The sequence below is a fragment of the Squalius cephalus genome (genome assembly GCF_949319135.1).
Source record: "Squalius cephalus genome assembly, chromosome: 21".
NCBI classification, from domain to species: domain Eukaryota; kingdom Metazoa; phylum Chordata; class Actinopteri; order Cypriniformes; family Leuciscidae; genus Squalius; species Squalius cephalus.
The window spans coordinates 23,594,293-23,614,192 of record NC_137142.1 but is presented as its reverse complement, the minus strand read 5'-3'; the positions used below and the strand labels follow the sequence as shown (position 1 = coordinate 23,614,192).

Here is a 19,900-nt window from a genome sequence, read left to right as displayed (position 1 = left end):
AGATCAGAGGTTCTCAATTCTGGCCGTCAAGTTCCACTTTTCTGCATAGTTTAACTCCAACCCTAGTCAAACACACATGAAATGTGGGCCTTTCCAAATACCAAATACCTGCGCTTGCGGTCTTTGCACTTGACCACTTGTTTACTTGCATCACAGTTGGCTATTTCCTGTATTTGGCCCAAGTGTTCAAGAAGGCGTGAAGACTGCAAGTGTGTGTAGAACTTTTAATTACCCGATGGGACATGCAAAAGTTTAGTGTTGCAAAAAAAAAAGTGTTTAGTCTATTTTTTTCTCTTTTTTTTTTTTTTTTTTACAGTCTATGGTGTTTACGGAGGGTTTTTTCTTCTTTCAAATGTTGTACAAAATACACAGCCTACTCATCTTTGCACCAATAAAATGACACTTTAACAATTTGTTTTACTACCAAATTACATATAAAATCTAATTAATTTAACTTCCAGTTGAAAGTTTTCCTCGCTATCTCGCGATTTCCCTAATGCATGATGGGATACACTCCCCCTCCGATGCTTTTAGTGTGCATTCAGGGCACTGCGCTTTGGCTTTTCTTTTTTTTTTTTGACATGGGAGTCTCTTGCGCACTTACTTCCTGCCGCGTGCACGCGCTTTTAAGTGGCCAAGACCGTAAAGTGTTGGTAATTGGAAAGGCCCAAAGTTAAAGGGAGGACAGTTATCAGGGTTGGAGCTAAACTCAGGAAACTGCAGCAAAGTGGAGTTGAGAACCCCTGCTGTAGCTCAATATGCAAAGTTCTACGTGTAAACATTGGCCTCTAGCGGATGTTTTTAGTAAGTTCATATTACCTGCAGACAGTGCACATTATACCTGCTAAGAAGAAAGTATTTAGTAGTGGTGAAACGATTCACTCGTTTTCTCGATGCAGCGATTACAAATTTCAGTCAATAATAGATTAAAAATCTTAAGAGTCAAATGGATAGCGATTCAAATATTTAAAATATATAAACATTATATTATTAATTGGAGACGTTGTGCGGCGTTTTTCGCGCCTTCAACAATGTGCGGCTCTCTTTACCGCGTTTTTCTTTATCTGTTAATCATGCGCATGAAGCTTGTTCGTTTGTAGACACTCAGTGTTTATAAAATGTTCTGTATAAAGCGGTATAAAGAGAACAAAGAGGGCTTTTCTTACTGGGAAAGTGCATGATATTCTAGGGTAGTCTATCCATGGAAGCATATGTTTAATACACATGGAACACTAATAACTATAGGTCCTTCACAATATCTCTGACCCTGAAAGTCGCAGTGTAATTCGCACCCAGACGAATACATTAGGGGAAGCATTTAATTAATCCTATGAATGCACTTAAAAAAATGCAGAATCACATCGTTATTCGAATCGCATTGAATTTTATTGCGAATCGAATTAGCAAAAATCGCTCGTCTTGAATCAAATCGAAAACATGTGAATCGTGAATCGAATCAATTTGCTGTCTACCCAAAGATTCTAGTATTTAGCCTACCTAATGCACATGAAACGCGTTTTATTTATTTTTTTGCTTTGATAATATGCTGAAAATTCCAGTCATTTATTACTATTTAATACCCTGTTTCTCACAAAATCATATGAATCTTATTTATTTGGAATATGGTTATAATTAATAAACTTAAGTATGACTCTTTTACTTTAAAATGAATCTATATTTTCTGTCAATTCGTTTTTGATGTTTAGCTTCTCTATGTTCTCAACAAGGGGGTCGACGTAGCCTACCGCTAGGGGGCCTCAGCAAACTTCCCAGGGTTGGCTTAAAATTATTTAAAATAAGTTATATTAACATAATACAACTTAATTAAAGCTCAGAAACTGAAGTAAAATATGCCTAACCTAGGCTAGTATAGTTTGTTGTTGCAGTTTAAATGAGGAAATAATTAACGGAATGTAATATGTTTTATTTAAATTTATTATTATTCATTCAAATGTGGAATGCAAATGCTAAATTAGAATATGAGTTTTATTAAACGTCTGTGGCTCCACGGAACGCCCCTCTCTCTCTCCACCCACCCCAGTGATATTGTGATGAGAGCGTGAGAGGCTCGACGCACAGGCGAGCGCGTGCGGTGACCGTCACTGAATTGTGCAGCGTGCAGCAGCCTTATCAATACGGAAACCTGGACTGCTTCCTTAGAAAGGTGAGTATTACACAACGCATACTACATTCTCCGTCATATCCACGTTATTTGAATACCTCAGTGATATTTCACATCAAACTAAAACGTAAAGTTTACGTGTTTACTTCGTTTGGAGGCTATTATTTGGCTCAGGGTTTATTACAATAAACCGCAGCGGCCATCCATTGCAGACAAATGTGCAGTGCAGAAGTGCGGCAACGTGTGTTAGTGTTTTAGTTACTTCAGCACTATTGATATTATTATGTAGCCTAGTGTCACATTTATGGCTATATTGTAAAGGGTGAAACTATAAATTGCATTCTTATTGAAGAGCTCAGGCGTTTATAAGATGAGATGAAGGAGACGGGATGGAGATAATTTGTATTCCGCAGGAAAAGAGCCCTCCTGACTTCGACTACTCTTGACATCCAAATAAGGAATAGGATTGACTGGATATGCGGAGGGAGCAGGACAGTGAAACGAGACTTCACGAGTTCAATCCACTGCATTGTAGATGGCTTGAAAAATGAAACGGGACACATAAGACAGTTTATCCAGATTTTAGTGCCAGAGTGCAATGATATAACAGCCTGTATTTACGAAGATGAATGTTAGGATGAGTTCTAATGCAGTGCGATTTATGCGGCTAAGTGCCTTTTGTATATTTAAGTCTTCAAGTATATCAAAATAATATTTAATGCAATTTCTAAAGACTTTAGAACACCGTTAGGTAGCCTACTGCTTTAACTTTTTTAAGTTAGGACATATCAGCAAGAGCATAGTGATTTTATGTGCTTATGATTGTATAGCAAATGTGTTTGCTGCAGTTGAAATAATACAATGATGCATTTAAAATTTTATTTTATGAAAAGTGGCAAAAGGCAAAGTGGCTTGGCAAACCATGCATGTTATATCAGCCTAAGATGTTTTTTGGAACTTGTCTAAGGCTTTATCAAGGTCTACCAGGTCAACCTCGATCTCACCAGCTGGTAGTCATCATCTCTGGACCATAAATGACAAGGGCTGTGTTTCTCAAAAAAGCATTGTAATCCTAAGTAGATCGTAGAACCATGGTACCAATGGTATACTATCAGCTTAGGTCACGATACTTTTAAGAAATGCCGGCCAGCATCGTCCAGCTTTAAAACAGACAGTTTTTCAGTAATATATTTTGTTAGTAACTGACCTTCCAAATAGCATTTTAAAGATCCCAGTAAAAGTATAATGAAGGTGATTTCTATTCTTTATGCAGGCTTATGTTTAAGAAGAGCATTCTCAGTTCTCAGTTATTCAATTGTGACATTTATTTGTCCCATTTTTGCTTAACCCTAACTTGCCATAATAAACCGTGCACCATTACAGTAACCAACATTTTATATTCCCTGGAAGAGTTCTTAAGAAATTATATTATTTAAATTGAAGATTTAAGCATTCTTAAAATGAATGTTATTCCGTTATTAGTTAACCCAGTTAAATATAGGATTTGTTTTTAGAGATTTGCTTAAAAACCAAAAAGATCTGTGCAAATACTGTATTATTCACGGGTTAAAAACCCTGTTTTACAATATTATTCTAAGACTAAAAATTGAAGTGGAGCACTACACTTTTAGTTCTAGTGCAAACTTTGTTTGGTGTATGAGTTGTCTTGTGGCCTTTGGAAGGCTATCCAGGTGCATAATCTTAAACTTTTAAACTTAATTACTTTTCCTGATTTAAAACTATAGTTTATTGGCATTAGAGACTAAAGTGATATGGGCTGCTAAAATGTCAACTTGATAAATGTTAAATAAATAACCAGCAGGTTTTACTGCAATTGTTAACACAAGCCAAAATGTGATAACTAGTCTGTAAATTCTGTTATATTCCTTATTGTTGCTGTAATCCGATTGAAGTATTCACTCCTTAAATCTCACACCCTGTGAAAAAGTTGTATCTGTGTTTATAGATGTTTCAGCTCAACACTTTTGCCATACATATACATGATGTTATCATTGTATTCTGGCACAGGAGGTATATAGTATTTCAGCGAAGAGGAAGTGAACAGCATTAAAATCTTAAGTAGGTGAGAGACTGCAACATTCGGGTGAAGTTCCTGCCAGCATCTTTGGAAGCCGTCTCCTTACAAAGATAATGAATAATTTGTGTTGGGTGCTTAATATTTTATAAGCTTTGTGTAGAATCATGTTACTGTCTAGTGTGGTGAACAGGCACCTATAAGATTGGTGGTGAGACACTGTTTAAATTAGTTCTCATTTGAATTGACAAATGAACAGACAAACTATAACACTTTTGACATGGCTGATCTTAAATAGCATCCTCAGGTTGATACATTATACATATTTCAGAATAGCCATGATACCTCAGGATTTCTTTTTAAGTAGCTCTGTAAGCACTGATAATGGCATAAAAGTTGTTGTTTTTTTGCACATTAGTCATGCCTTTTTGTAGCACTGCAATTATGCCCAGACATGCTTTGACTGCTAATACATGTCCATTATTCCATTTCTCCCAGTGTCATTTGCTGCCACTTCACATTTCCCTGCTGTTTCAAGCACTTGCTAACCAAAAATTAAGCCTTTATATTTCTCATTGTATGCTTTTAAGGCACGTTCTTAATTTTTCATCACTCAAATTGGATGCAAAGAGCCAAGAGAGAGCGGGCAGGCGTATGACAGCCGATGGAATGAAGCACTGGGCTCTGGTAGTGGAGAGAGGAAGTGCTCTGAGGGGGATTAAAATTGCAGGCTTCCCATTCATTCACAGAGCCCCTGAGTCACCCACATCCATAGGATTGAGGGGATTACCATATTAATAGCATCCCCTGTTTTTTTATTTTTTTTAACAAGTGGTTATAAGTACTTTGGCCATTAAAAAGTCATCTGTTATGTTGTCTGAGTCGGCGACACAGATGAAATTTAATGGTGTTGAAAATCCCAAGCAAATGTATGTAGATTTTTTTTATCTCTGTTATATTGTATTTTACAACTGGTAGTCATGTACATGTACAATTACAAATACTTCAACACATATTCATGTCCAATGTCCAGATAAAGCTTTTGATTGAGTTGCCATTAACAACAGCATCTATTTTGCAATATACAACAATTCATCCAGCCCATAACTTGATTGGTTGAGCAGCATTTCAGAAGATACAGTCCAACAGCGCTGGGACTTTTCACTGTATTTTTCACTGTTCGCATTTCGCATATAGTTACAGTCTTAATGGCATGGTAACACTTTATAATAGCTTTCATTAATAAATCATTGACAAACATTAAATAATGATTAACAGATCATTATTAATATATATTCACATAGCTAGAAATATGAGATAATTTGCTTGTTAATGTTTACCATTGAACTTATTAAACATTACATAATGCAAATTATTTTGACAGATGGTTAGCATTATCATTAAATGAATCAAATCATTTACAAACATATAATGCTTAACGAATCATTAGTTAATATATATACAAATAGCTATTAGACAATATGCTTGTTAATGTTTAAATAAAATTAAACTTTACATAATAATTAACAAATCATTATGTAATGTAAATATTAGTTAAATAGTAAAATAATGTTTAATTGGTATTTTTAAGCACTTTACTCACTATTCATTTGAACATATTATTCATTAACTTTGTTGTTGTGTATACAGACTTCTACTATTTACACATAATTATTTGTTCATGTTTTTGCAGTACCCAATCTTAAGTTAAATTTGTAGATGTTCATAAACGTTTACTGAACTTTTAGTACCTTGATGGGCACTAAATTTACACATCTGTAAATCATTTATTAATTATTTATTCATGTTTTTGCAGTCAAATCTAAAGTTGAAACTATTCATTATTTGTAAATGTTTATTAATGTTTACTATTAATCATTTTGTACCTTTTAGTACTATTAGCACCTTAGTACGTTTTAGTAAACATTAACAAGTACATTTTCATATTTCTAGCTATTTTAATATATATATATATATATATATATATATATATATATATATATATATATATATGAACTAATAATACATTAAGCATTATATGTTTATGAATGATTTATTATTGAAAGTTATTATAAATTGTTACCTCCTTTCAAGTTTAACAGGAAAATTATTTAAAATCATGAAAATTAAATATTTATTTGGTAAAGTCAAGTAACCCTTTCTGCAAGTGACATTATGTACAAGTGACTAAATAGATTTCACTAAATAGATTTGATTTGTTTGAAAATTCTGAATATTCATGAATGAAACATGCGAGTGAATCATTGAATCATTCACTCAGCTGATTTGTTCAAAAACATTGATTCTTCCAATAACGAAGCAACACTAGTTTGTTGCTTGATGTGGATGGAAGTCACGAAAAGTAGCTATGGCATTACTGTCTAAAATGTATGTAAATATTAACATATTATTTATTTAATGTTGTATAAAAGCAATATTACACTTGCAATTGTGCTGTTGGTGTGAATGTCTGCATGTTTGTGGTTATGGTTGACAATGATTTGCTTGAGGCATCTTCGACAGATGTCACATAGCATCCATTCCCATCCAAATTGTTTCAATGTTTCGCCATGTTGCTTAGCAACCTTCATCTTACCCCATACTTTCCTTCTACCCCATTGACTGCAGTGTGGCTTTGAGTGGCACTTAAAGTGTGTGCGAGTCTGTATGTTTTGTTTGCGGCGCTACAAATTTCAAGGTCTGTGTGCACAAAGCATCACATTATTGCAAACAAGAAGTTGAACAGACCGTCTCTGCTTTAGATTGTGTTATGCTGACAGATTTTTCTTTTCACCTCTTGCTGCTTTGACAGATTGTAGACCAGCTGGCTTGAGGTCAGTGTTGGGATGATGTTTGTCTGATGATAGTTATTGTGACAGAATGTGACAATGATATGTCAGAGCTTAAACGCTATTTTAATTCATTTGCCATGTGTAACACATAGCTGGAACATGGTGGATCTTCAGATAATGTAATTATATTGTGTTTTTTAGATTGCTGTGAACTGTTCACCTTTCAATAGAGTGTGAAATCCAAGTGTGTGTGTGAATGTGCATGGCTTGGCTTGCTTTATAAAGGCCGTGCCTGGTGGTGTTGCTCAGCACTGAGATTTGGGGTCCTCCATCATTAGGGAAGCACTTGAAATGTCTGGATTATCATAGAGCTGTTTTTAGGTGTGGTTAAATAGTCTACATCACCCTGACAAAATTATCAGGCACCAGCCACATAACTGAGAGGTCTGAAACAGTTGCCTCTGTCTGCATTGCAAGTGGGGTGCCTAAATTCTCTGTTGGTTGGAAAAATACTGACGAGTTGTTGGCCAGTGAGATTTTCTTAGTGCTTAATATCTTCACTGTAGAAATATTTGTTTTCTTTTTAGAAAAATGGATAATGTCCCGGCAGAAAATGACCAGTATTGTTGTTAATCTATACGGACATTTTCTTCAACCCTTAAGCACAACACAATGGAATATGTAAATCAAAATATGGGTAAAACACCTGTGAAATATCAGCACAGAAAGTTCCTTAATATTAACATTGTACTTTTTTACCATATTTTAACAGACTTGTCTTAGAGCATTTTGCATTGTACACTGTGAAAGCAGTTTTTGCATAACATAAAGCAACTAATGTAGAGTTATGGCTACTGTACATGCATTTAAGGGACAATGACACTTGCTGCTTTTATGTCATGTTTATTATTTTAACCCCCCCCCCCCCCCCCCCCAAAAAAAATACAATTGATCCTCTTCTATGATGACCATGGCAGCATCCGAAATCGCATAGTCGGCGAAATCTGTATGTGACAAAAGAAGCATGTCCGAATTCTAGGGCTGGGCGATATATCGCATGACATTGTTAGGCGCATCTCATCAGTAAAGCCAGTTCCTTGATTAGTAGTAAATCGCCATCACCTGCTTTCAGATGGAGCGGCATTCACTACAAAGAGCCGTAGTTAACTGACAAGCTGAGCCATATCGCATTAATTATCGGTGGCGATTTACTACTAATCAAGGAACCGGCTTTACTGACGAGATGCGCCTAACAATGTCATGCGATATATTGCCCAGCCCTACCGAATTCACAGTAGCCTACTCATAAAAGAGTTGGCAAAAAGTTCCCGGATGAACTAATACTACTGGTGAGATTCTTAAGTGTGCATATGATGAACACTTTACTATCCCATGAGGCCACAGGAGAGGATTTGTGAATGACATTGAAGCGATGCAACTGATCATGATAATGAAAACATGGCAGATGTAGTAAGTCGGGATTACATAAAAATTATATGATCAATAAGTTATGACAACATATGTTTTTACATTGCTTAAACTCATTAAAATAAGTCAAACAATATTCAACTTTTTTTTTAATAAGTTATACAAGATTCAACTAATTTTATTAAGTCAGTTTAATGTAATTTAAGTTGAAATGAATTAAACATCCAAATTGATTGTACTTAATTTAAGGCAGCAACTTTTTTTTTAAAGTTGTACACACACTCATACTATATATAGAATATACTTTCTAGCGGCCGTGACGTAATTACTTATTCAAAATAAGTACTTACTCAAAAGAGTATGTGATTTCGGATACAGCCCACATTTTTAACTTATGAATTTTTTTTTTTCTGTGCATAAAGTCAAAAATGTCATGGTGATACAACTGTATAAAGCCTCATTAGATATAAGGATGCGCTTATATGTCATTGACCCTTAAATGTCACATCCTGAGCTGTTCACTTAGGCGCCAAAATTCAGTATCCCAAAGCTCAGTCTGGTCCATTTTTATTTTTATTACCTACAAAATAAATCCCTCATGCCTTATGAGCTTTGTAAGTCATTTGATATCAAAAGCCACCTCATTACGCACTGCTTTGAATCTCAAGTGTGAAACTCATTATCATTTGCCCCATCTGTCCTTCTAGAACATCCATGCTGCGCACAAAGCTCTTTTTTTTTTCTGGCTTGTGCTGCGGTTGATGCTGTGCATGCGCCGTGTGCCCCTCCCTCTGTCAGCCTGTGAGGGCCAGGCCAGGAGACTTTGACTCATTTATACACAACTGTGCACTAGAACATCTTCCAGACATAATAGGCTTCTGTATTCCGTGACGTAATGTCAGATGTTTTTTTAAGTATCACTCTATTTTAGATGGCATGATCTCTGTTTTAACGGTATGTTTGTGATGATAGCTCTCAGTAGCCATGCTAATAGTGTGTTATGAGCTACCCGACGGTAGCGGTTTCTGTACCGCTACCAATATTGAATTGGTAATAAAACCAGGTGATTTTGGTTGTAATATTAGTAATTGGTAGTCTCTGCTGAGAAACAGTTTTGTTAATCAAGGAGATCTATTTAGTGTAAATATTATACTGTAAAAAAATTACATTAAAAATTATACTGATATATTATTACTCTTATTAGCAATAAAATAGTTATTACTGTTATGATGTCACAGAATATGTATTATATTATTCGTTTACAGTTGAGATGCTTAAATAATTTAAAGGAATGCTGCAGTTTGCATGGCTTTTTAATGAGTTTTAAATTAGTTAAATTAATCTACTTATTTACTTTGTATTTTACTTATAATTATTTATTTATAATCATTAACTAATTATTAGTACTATTATTAAGTAAATGACCTGATGATGTTAATCTAAATGGTCTAGCTGCCAGAACACAATTTGCTGTCATTATAACAGATATCCATTTATGAATATGACTGATGAACTAATCGTTCAAAAGGTCAGTAAGATTTTCTTTTTGAATGTTTGAGATGTTTTTGAAAAAAGTCTCTCATGCTCGCCAAGGCTGCATTTATTTGGGAAAAATGCAGTAATAGAAATATTATAAAATATTATTAGAAATTGAAAATGATCTATTATTATATCAATGTTGAATCCAGTTGTGCTGCTTAATATTTTTGTGAAATCTGTAAAACGTTTTTTGGTGAATGGAAATTTCAAAAGAACAATACGTTTTTAAGTCTTTATTGTCACTTTTGATCAATTTAATGCATCCTTGCTAAATTAAAGTATTACATTCTTTTAAAAATGTGCTGACCCCAAACCTTTAAAAGACAGTGTTTATCACTTAATATAACAAGGTACTTTAAATGTGTACCTTGAAATGCAATGTAAGTCGCTTTGGATAAAAGCGTCTGCCAAATGCATAAATGTAAATGTAAATATAAGTTGCATATATATTCAACTGTAGAGCATGCAAGATAAACCTAAAAGTATGCAAAGTTGAATGTTTCCCCTTATGTGCATTTTTTATTATTATTAGTGTTATGCTCTTTTATTTATCAATTAATGTACTTATATAAACACTCTTGATGGGGAAAAACACTCAATAATCAACTAACTGTTCATTTTAATAGAGGAACAAACTTCTGATGCTGCAAGACAAGAAGTTACTAATAATATAGGAACAGAATTTACGTAAATAAAACTGGCAAATGGTCTATTTGAAATGCATTAATCCAACTCAACAGCTAAGCAACTTCAAAAATCAAAGTATTTCATAATTTAAAAGAAGATTTGAGGTGCATTACTTATGTTCCTAAAAGTTGTAAGTTCATTGGAGGTCAGAATAGTAAGTAAAAAGAAAGAAGTGCACAAATCTTTGGCTATTTTTAGCATTATTTACTTCATCTGAGCATCATTTTACAGTGAAACCAATAGACACTATGTAAATCATACACAGACTGTCCCTTTGTGCCATATTTGTTTTTTTGTGAGCTATTATTTCCCTGTCTGCAATGCATGCTCTTTTCAGTTGTTCGGCATCTTTCCCAGAATATAACTGAGAGGTTTCACTGACAGTAGCTATGTTTCCATCCACCTATTTTTGTGTGCATTTTGGGATATCAAAAAATAAAATAAATACGCTGGATGGAAACGCCAAGATGTGCATAAATTGTAAAAATTGCATTTACAAACACCAGGCATCTGAACATAAGATTACATGACAGCGTTTATTGTGTTTAGTCTGTGCGCTCTGAGACATAAGTCATTTATGATATAGGAGAAAGATTACAACAAATTCCATTTTTATTACAGGTATTTTGCTCCAAATTCCTAGGAAGTGTCTATTTTGTTCTCTTGAACACGTGGGATGGAACCACTGCTTTATTTGCAAATGTTTTTTATGCAATATTCCAATTTGTGTGCGCAAGTTAAATTCGCAACTTTGGTTGGAAACCGCTAGTGGTGTCATGCTCTGAAATAAGACATAGGCAATAGATGAATAGTGGTTGAGACAAATACCACAGTTAAATACATTTCCTTTTATGATGCCATTGTTTAAATGTGTTGAGAGTGTGACGGTCTAGGCCTCCGTCCAGTATGTCTGCTGAAGATGTTTACGGTACTGATGGGATATTCTCTATTAAACACCCACGGTTGTTCTTCTACAGCGCTGCTCTCGAGCCATGTTTGGAGCTGTTTGCTGTGATCCTGGTGAGCTCTCTCTCTCTGTGCCCCCCTCTGCCATTTGTTGACAAAGCAGAAGTCAAACTGTGTTATGTAACGGCCCCCCTCCCCTCCAGTCCCCTCGCTCCGGCTACAGCAGGCCCCTTGTAGATCTCCTTTGTGTATTAAAGCTGCGCTCTTTAAAAGCTGTCATGGAAATAGAATTAGGCAATCCCCAGAGATTCTTGGGTGGAATATCATGGTACTTTTTCTTGTGTCACCCTCCTTTATTATTTTAATGGGGCTGGCATAATAGAATGGAAAGCACCAAAGGATGTACATGATGACCTTCTGCTGTGCTTTAGAATCTAATGCTGTGACTTTTTAACTTTTATGGATATTTTGATGGTTGAAGAGTTCTCACAGATTTTATTTGAGATGTCTTTTTGTGCCAGTAGTTATCTGCCATCAAAATCCACAGTAGCCAAGTTCAGTTTTGCCAAGTTCTTAAATCAAATGCTTCCAGCAGCTTTGCTGTCATGCAGAAAATTGTGGTGAAAACCGTGGAAGGGAAGTCAGTAAACAATGCCTACCAAAGGGAACACTCTTTTTATGTTTTCTACACACAAAAAATACAACTACAAATGTGCTTAATGTCGGAATGTCTTATATATATGTATTTCTATCAGACAACTCTTTGTTAGAAATTTTTTAGCATGGTAATTGAAATGACCATGTTAATGTATTTGGTCTTGGAGGAATAGATCTTCTATGCTGCTGCTGCTGATTATTGCTGCTGTTGTTGAAGATTATTGTTGCTGCTGCTGCAGAGCAAGTACAGGAACTTGCTACTGCCAATACACACGCTGATTTGCTGCTGTGAGAGTAAGACATACTTCTGCTGTACAAATAGCATATAAATGAATCACCCATTGTAAATCTGTACAGGTGGAGCTGGGGAAGGTGGAGGGTTTCAGAGTAACTCTGAAAGTGTGCTGCGAACTGCTATAGTGAATGCTAGCCAGCCATTTAAATGTTGAGTAACAAGCTCATTGGCTGCAGCTTGTGCCAAGTAGTTAACTGTGAATATTATCAGTTTGCGTTAAGGACCCAACACACACACACACACATTACTGAATCAACCAGCAACAACAGTTACAATTTACCACATTACTTTTTATACAGTTTTTGTGTACAGTTTTTGTTAACATTTTATTATTAATTAAAGAATTATATATTATAAATGCTATTATGATTTTATTGAAATTACTTTACTGTGTTGTCATATTTATTTTATATATATATATATATATATATATATATATATATATATATATATATATATATATAATGCAACATGTAAATGCAATGTTATATTTAATAATTTATAATTTAACATTGCTGAATTAACCTAAATACATTACAAAACAAAAATGTAAGGGTTAGGTCAGTTAGAAAAAGTAATAAGTTGACACTTATTACAGTTTGATATATATAATATTAAAATAAAGTGTGTTATAGATAATATAAAAAAGCTAACAAAATGTGTATTGACAGCATGAGGGATTTTATTAAATCATTTTACACTGTAAACAGAAGCCGTGGTTGCATAAAACCCTAATGTACATAACTGATAACAAAGAAGATGAAGAAACATATTATTTAAATGAAAAACCATAAGTGTTATAGGGAATTCTGGATATGTCAATTTATGGCTTTTTACTGTAAATTATAAGATAACTTGTTTTTCACTTAAAAAAGCTATATTTAACAGTATTTCATTTTACTTAAAAATTCCATTAAATGTTTTTACCGTATCATGTTTTACTGTTAAAATTATGCTGTTTTTACAGTGTACAATAACTGTAAAGAAGGATTTTCATTATTGTCAAAAAATAATAAATTAAACACTAATGGTTTGTATTGGGCTTTCAGTGCGCTGAATTGTTCAGAAATGTAAGAGACTCCGTGGATGAATTGATTTATTGAGCTATCAAGTGCCCCTGCAGGAGGCCCCTTTTCTCACTACATGAGCCAAAGTTGTAGACCTGAGATTTATAGCCTGGCCTTGACTGAGGTTTAAGCCAGTGTTTTGATTTTGAAACAAAGATTTGGACCCATGTCTGACATGAGCCTTTCCACTGTTGCTCAGTTTTACAGCTTTGCCTGGAGAAGGCCTGCTGGACTGAGTACAGCAGTTACTAGGCACAATGCAACAAGATTCCAGCAATTTGTTTGTTCACACGATTTGCCTGTTTGTTTGTTTTTTTGCTGCACGAAATGACAAAATTACAGCCGATTAAAGATGAAGATTTTTGACTAATAGTGGTCATGGTCATGGCTGGCCTGGACAAATATTAAGATTTAGATTTTTATTGTTTCTTGTTTTTTTTTTTGTGTTATTCGGATTTGAGGCTGAATCTTGATGAAATTTAAAAGTTTGTGGTTATTTCTTAGGACATTTCTAGCATGCCATTTAAATCTTTTGAATTACTTTGTTAGAAGTATTTTATTTTTAGCATGATGTAGAAGACTGTAATCATCATAAGTGTCTCTAATACACTAGAGTGGCCCGAACGGTCAGTGTTCATGCCCTTGACCATGATAAGACCACTCAGATGACTGTTTACTGTGAGAAAAAATGTGTCTGGTCCAACCAATATGGCCCATGCCCTGTTCTGATACTTCTTAATATAAACCACAATCAATAGTCTGTCAAATATGTATGACACCAGATTTATAACATATTTGGTCTATTATCTTAGTTATCTTAATATAGTTTATAGCCTCATGAGGTGCTTGTCATGCCAGACAGGGATGGAGAGGTGGATGGAAAGCAGGATGGTGTAATTCGTTCATCACAATGCTAAGTGGGTGCAACATTCCCAGGTTGCTGGTGCTGACAGGTCCATCTTGGTAGTTGAAAGAGGTAAAGCATGGTTAAGGTTCAATTCTTTGAAGAGAACAGGACATGATAGTCTGGATTTGTATGATAGGCCACAACAAAGGACATTTAAAAGGGCACCCTCCCTGTTTAGGTGTTTGTTAGGACTTTAAACCAAGTTAAGCTCAGCTGAAGGTCCTCACAAGGTAAGCTGCAAAATTTGAGTCGGTATAATATTATTAAGATTAATATGCAGAAATAAATCTGTTGCATATGTTTATTTACTAATTTGGCTTTGGATGTATTTACTAAAACGCCACAAAGCTCAAGCTAAATCAGGATTAGTAGCATAACTTCAACACAGGCTACATATTGAGCAATCCAGAGTATTAAGGATCCTCAAACCGTGTGACTCTTGACTGATGTATTGATGCGTGCAGCTGTTATTGCTGGACCTGTTTTTAATTTTACAATGGAAAATGATTCCCACTTATCTAATTCAGTATGTGGTATAAATGTTTATTATAAACAGCATATTTGTGTATTATAGAATTACAAAATTGCTGTTTCACAACTGCACAAGTCTTCTAAATTTAGAAGGATATCCATTTTCAAGGGGATAAATCCAGTTATGTTTCTGTATATGTTTCAGTACTTTATCAATATTTTTTATAGATCACATACTTTAATTCAGATATAGGCTCTGTTAAATGTTCTAAGTTTACTTAGCTGGCTAATTAGCGGGTTCTGATTTGTATAGACTGTAACTGTTGGCTAAAATAAGTCAATGAGACATGAGCCATTGCATAGAGACAGATGGTTAATGTTTACAGTGAGATCCATTAGAAATGCAACAGAAATATCTGCAATTATCCACTTTGATGCTATTTTGTATCTCTAAAGAAAACTCTGCTTTAAAGTCCCTCACTTGGCAAATAGTAATTAGCATTTAAAATACTACCCAGCAAGCAATTTTGCATTTAAAAGATGTCTAATAGGCGTCCAAAAACAGCCCTGACGTCTAGGCTAAAAAAATGCAAAATTTGGGCTGTCAGTGAAAATATAATAGACATCTAACTAGCCCAAGAATAGACTCACAGGCTATGCATAGAACATGTCAAAGAAATGAAACCAAACACAAACAATCATGTAACCAAATTCAAGGTTATCTTGGCTAGAAGTGGGTTACTCATAGCCAGACTATATTGGGTCTATAGTTAACCTAGACGGTGAAATGACGGCTATTGCTTGCTGGGTAATCACTATCAAATTAGTTATTTGGAAGATACTTTTATCTAAAGTGACTTACTTATTACTGGGCAGAAACATCTGTTCAAGGGAGATATCCATTGGCAGCTACTGAAACATATACATTTTCATTGACCCATATTTTCTTACTTAGTCAATGTTCTATAACAGGTCACTTTGTATCTTGTTTCAGTGAACCACAGCCAAAGGTGTGACACGTTAGTTAGAGGGGTATTGAGTCTCCTCATGCATCAGCACCCTCACGCTTACCATATTAGAAGGATTGTTTGTAACATTATTCCAGTCAAAATTTCACAATCCCGTTAATCAGATCTTTGTCAGATCTTAAATATGAGTTCAGGTCTAAATATACTTATACCAAAGCCAAGCCAAGCAGGCAAATAAACAAATAGGCCAGTTTTTTTTTCTTTTATGTTGGTGACTAAGGTTGTATGGTAGGATTTATTCAGATATAGGCTCTATTATACTTTAATCAGCTGGTACTTATTTCCTATACACAGTAACTGTATCTATCACCCACTCCTACTTTTTGCACCAGCTTTTTTGCAATTTAAAGACCAGTTGTAAACATGCTTAGGAACATGTAATAGAGGTGAGTAGGATGTGTTGTTGTTGAGTTCTCTTGGATTGCCAACCATTTGCCTATTCTTTGTTCTCTTTCCTAATGACATTCTGAGCAACATTATGTCTTAGCATCTCCCTTTATCTCTCCTTTCACCCATTCTCATTTGCAGGGCTCTCCAGCAGAGGGCACAGGGAAATTTGATGCAGGCCCTGGTAAGCATGCCACACTTTCAGTATCTCCTATCTCCATCAAGTTTTTTTAGGTTACACCGGCCTGGCTAGCCTTTATTTACAGTTACATGGGTATGAATGAAACTTACAAAACAATTGCAACACAGATATAGACAACAACATCAATTAAGATAAAACCGCAAAACACACCCATTTTCTCAGCATGCCAGTTTTAAATCTGTGCTTACAGCCTCATATAATGCACAACTATATGATATCGTTTAAGCCTGTCAAATCACCTAGCCTAATCAAAACACTGTAGTAAATACTACATAAGAATAATAGCAGTCTAATGTCTTGATGCAGGAAGCTCATGAGTAAGCAATCACAAACAGACTCCCTCTGTTTTCCTCTCTGGCTTGAGTCATTGTTGAATCAGTATTCTTACTGCCAGGCCCCCTATTTCCTTCCGTTCATCCATCTTTCCTTGATATTTGTGCCAGCCAACAGAGAACACTGTGATTATAATCTTCCTAGAATTTAAAAAGCCCTCGGGTCTCTATGTGACCATTATTAGTGCTGTTGTTCTCAATTTCTAACAATAACTCAGTATGTCACAACCCAAAATGTCACAGACGATGTGAAAAACTGCAAATATGCAATTATAATAGATTTTTTTTTTCTGTTCTCCCATCTCACTTATGGTTGTATGTGTCTTGAAGCACGTCCACCCTGTCGGCGCACTGTATCTGCTGTGCGAGTAACACCATTGAGGATCATGAAAAGTTCACCTGATCTCATGCCTACTGGTAAGACCAGTATTTTTAGGATTTGGGGGTCTAACGTTTGAATAATGTAAAACGAATATGGTTGTTGGCATCATGTACACTTTATTTAGTGCTTTGAAAAGATAATCAATTTAGTTGCTTTGTATTTTTGCAGAGTTGGACCCTACCCGCGTTTGCAAGGGCAAGGGTGCTGTTACTTTGAGGGCCACACTAGTGCACATCGATGATGAGGACGGCACGGGCCAAGAGCTATCAGTGAACTCTGCCAAAAGTGAGTTGGAAATGGAGGATGTGTCAATAGGAGAGTGCTCTGAATATATTGCACCAAGCAGTACAGTGCCAGATTAATTGTTGTGTGCTGAAATAATGTTACTAATGATATGTGTAGCTAATGTACACTAAAAAGTGTTCTTGTTTTTTATGAGCGATCATTACCTGGAAAGATCTCTGTTTACAGGAATGGTGCGTTCTTGAGTTTCCTCTTCACATGTTATTTTGACCGTCAATGAGTATGATGTGGTTAGTTGCTAGTAAATTATAAGGAAAAAAAAAGTATGTTTTTGTGAGGAACTTTTACAGCATTGTCTGACAGTCAACTTCATTGTTCAAATAACTTTCAGTGAATGCTCATACTTACAGAGGTTAATCAAAGACGTCTTTTGTTCACACCCACTTTGAGCTCTGGAAACGGAGACCTTCAGCGTGGACGTTTTCACCATCTCCATGTTGGAACTATCCTGGCTAACTGCCAGCACTTGGGAGAGATGCCTTAATTGTTGTTGTGCCTGAATAAAAAGGCCATTGGAACAAACACTTCTTACAGTGGGTTCAATGGTCTCCTTGTTCTCATGACAAAGTTCAGAGAATGGTTTTTTTCCCAGTCATAAATTAGCATCTCTGTGGATGAAGACTTTCTGTGGGGTTCAGTTCTGACAGATTCTGGCTGGTGATTCGTTTAATGGAGGATTAAGGAATCTGTTGTGGCATAAATTGTGGTTAGCGCTGGAAACAAACAGGTCTGCTGCCAAATGGTTGCAGCTCTGTTTCATGTTTATGCCTTTTTAGGTTTTAAAAAATTCCATGGAGATTCCCTGATCCTTTGAGAATCTAAACTGTTTGGATTTGTTACAGGTGGATGGCTTGGTGCAGTCAATGGAGATGCCACAGAAACAAGTCTGCCCGAAAGAAGTGTAAACAACACCAGAGCTGATTTAAATTCAACTCAAGTCAATGAGACACCAACAAAGGTGAGTCACCATGTTTGAAGCTCATTACATTTTAGCAATGCTTTGCTTTCTTGCGAAAATATAATTTAGAGATCTATATCAGTGCTAATTAAACAGCTCGATCCTAAGATCTCTGGAGACAACAGTGAGGAAAATTCTGAACACTTCACTCTTAAATGAGTGTAACGACTGAAATGTTGTCAGTATTTCACAAGCAAGATGACATTTGTAGATCTGTTTTACATTTACATTATCTTCTGTAATGGTATATAGATCCAAGGGATTCATGAAGGTATTCTAGGGCGTCAGTGGAGAAGATACTGTAAAAATGTATGACATTTTTACTATTAACTAATTTTTAACTAATGATTTGTTGAGCCAGTTTTGTATTGTTAACTAAAACTATTAAAATGTTTTTGCTAAGCTGAAATAAAAATATTAGATGAAAAACTTAAACTTAAAAATAAGTTTAAGCTGAAGTACCTAATTTACTAAAACTGAAATAAAATAAATTAAAGCTAAACAAAATTCTAAAATAATTTTAAGCTAATAAACCGAAAAATGCACAAAGTATTATTATTATTATTATAACACTTAAACTTAAATGAATTCCAAACCTAAAAATACTAAAACACTGCAAGCATTGTAAAAATATTCTTAATAAAAGTTATTATAAAGTATGGGTTGAATACTCCTGGTTTAGATGGCCTCTTCAAGACCAATGACACACAGTAATTAGAAGAAACCAAAAAAAAGTGCTGTATTGTTGTAATTGTCACTATCTTCAGCAACATCACAGAGGAATGCAAGGAAAGTGAATGCAAATTCCATGCAAATTTCTGAGAAATTCAAAGTTGTCTGTATTTCACAACCAATATGTGACACCAGAGTCAGTGCTTTTGTGTGTTCTCCTCAGGTGGACTCGCCTGTAAGTGAGAGTCAGTCTCAGCTCACATCCTGCCTTGATCAACCGAGTGCTATTACCTCATCAGCCAAAGTGTCCTCTTCATATCCCCGCACCAGCAGTGTGAACCCAACAATCGTCTTGCTGCAGCACAGCAGAGGTAAATACCAGCAATATTAATACTTTCATGATATGGAAAGAAAAACTGCATAGAATATTCTTTCACATGCGATTAGTTTCCAAAGTTATGTTTGAGTTCAAATTAATATCAGACGTTTATGATCTCATGCACTGATTTGGACAGAATCTCAGTAGTCATTTTTAGAGTGCCTCTGTTATGTTTTTTGGGGTATTACCTTTCAGGTAGTGTGTAATATAGCTGTTTGGGAAGGTAAAAGGACTGCAAAGTTTCAAAGATCAAAGTGCACAATACATTAATTTATTGTCCCAAAAAAGAAAGAGTCAATTCCGAACTGCCAGAATCGATTGTCTTATTTCATGAACAAACCTATATAGGTT

General features: G+C 35.2%; 1 protein-coding gene across 9 annotated transcripts in view; it reads left to right on the top strand.

The window, feature by feature from the left end:
• The first annotated feature begins 2,067 nt into the window (after window positions 1-2,067).
• sorbs1 (sorbin and SH3 domain containing 1) overlaps window positions 2,068-19,900 on the top strand; it is a 51,836-nt gene continuing 34,003 nt past the window's right edge. For 8 of the 9 annotated variants that reach the window (XM_079856305.1, XM_079856302.1, XM_079856309.1 and 5 more), the window contains exons 1-6: window positions 2,068-2,164; window positions 16,463-16,505; window positions 17,186-17,272; window positions 17,406-17,522; window positions 18,383-18,498; window positions 19,394-19,541. In XM_079856305.1, the coding sequence (XP_079712431.1) occupies window positions 17,242-17,272; window positions 17,406-17,522; window positions 18,383-18,498; window positions 19,394-19,541 (412 nt within the window). In that variant the 5' untranslated portion in view covers window positions 2,068-2,164; window positions 16,463-16,505; window positions 17,186-17,241. The remainder of the gene's footprint in view (window positions 2,165-16,462; window positions 16,506-17,185; window positions 17,273-17,405; window positions 17,523-18,382; window positions 18,499-19,393; window positions 19,542-19,900) is intronic. The other variant, XM_079856303.1, reaches the window with a different exon arrangement.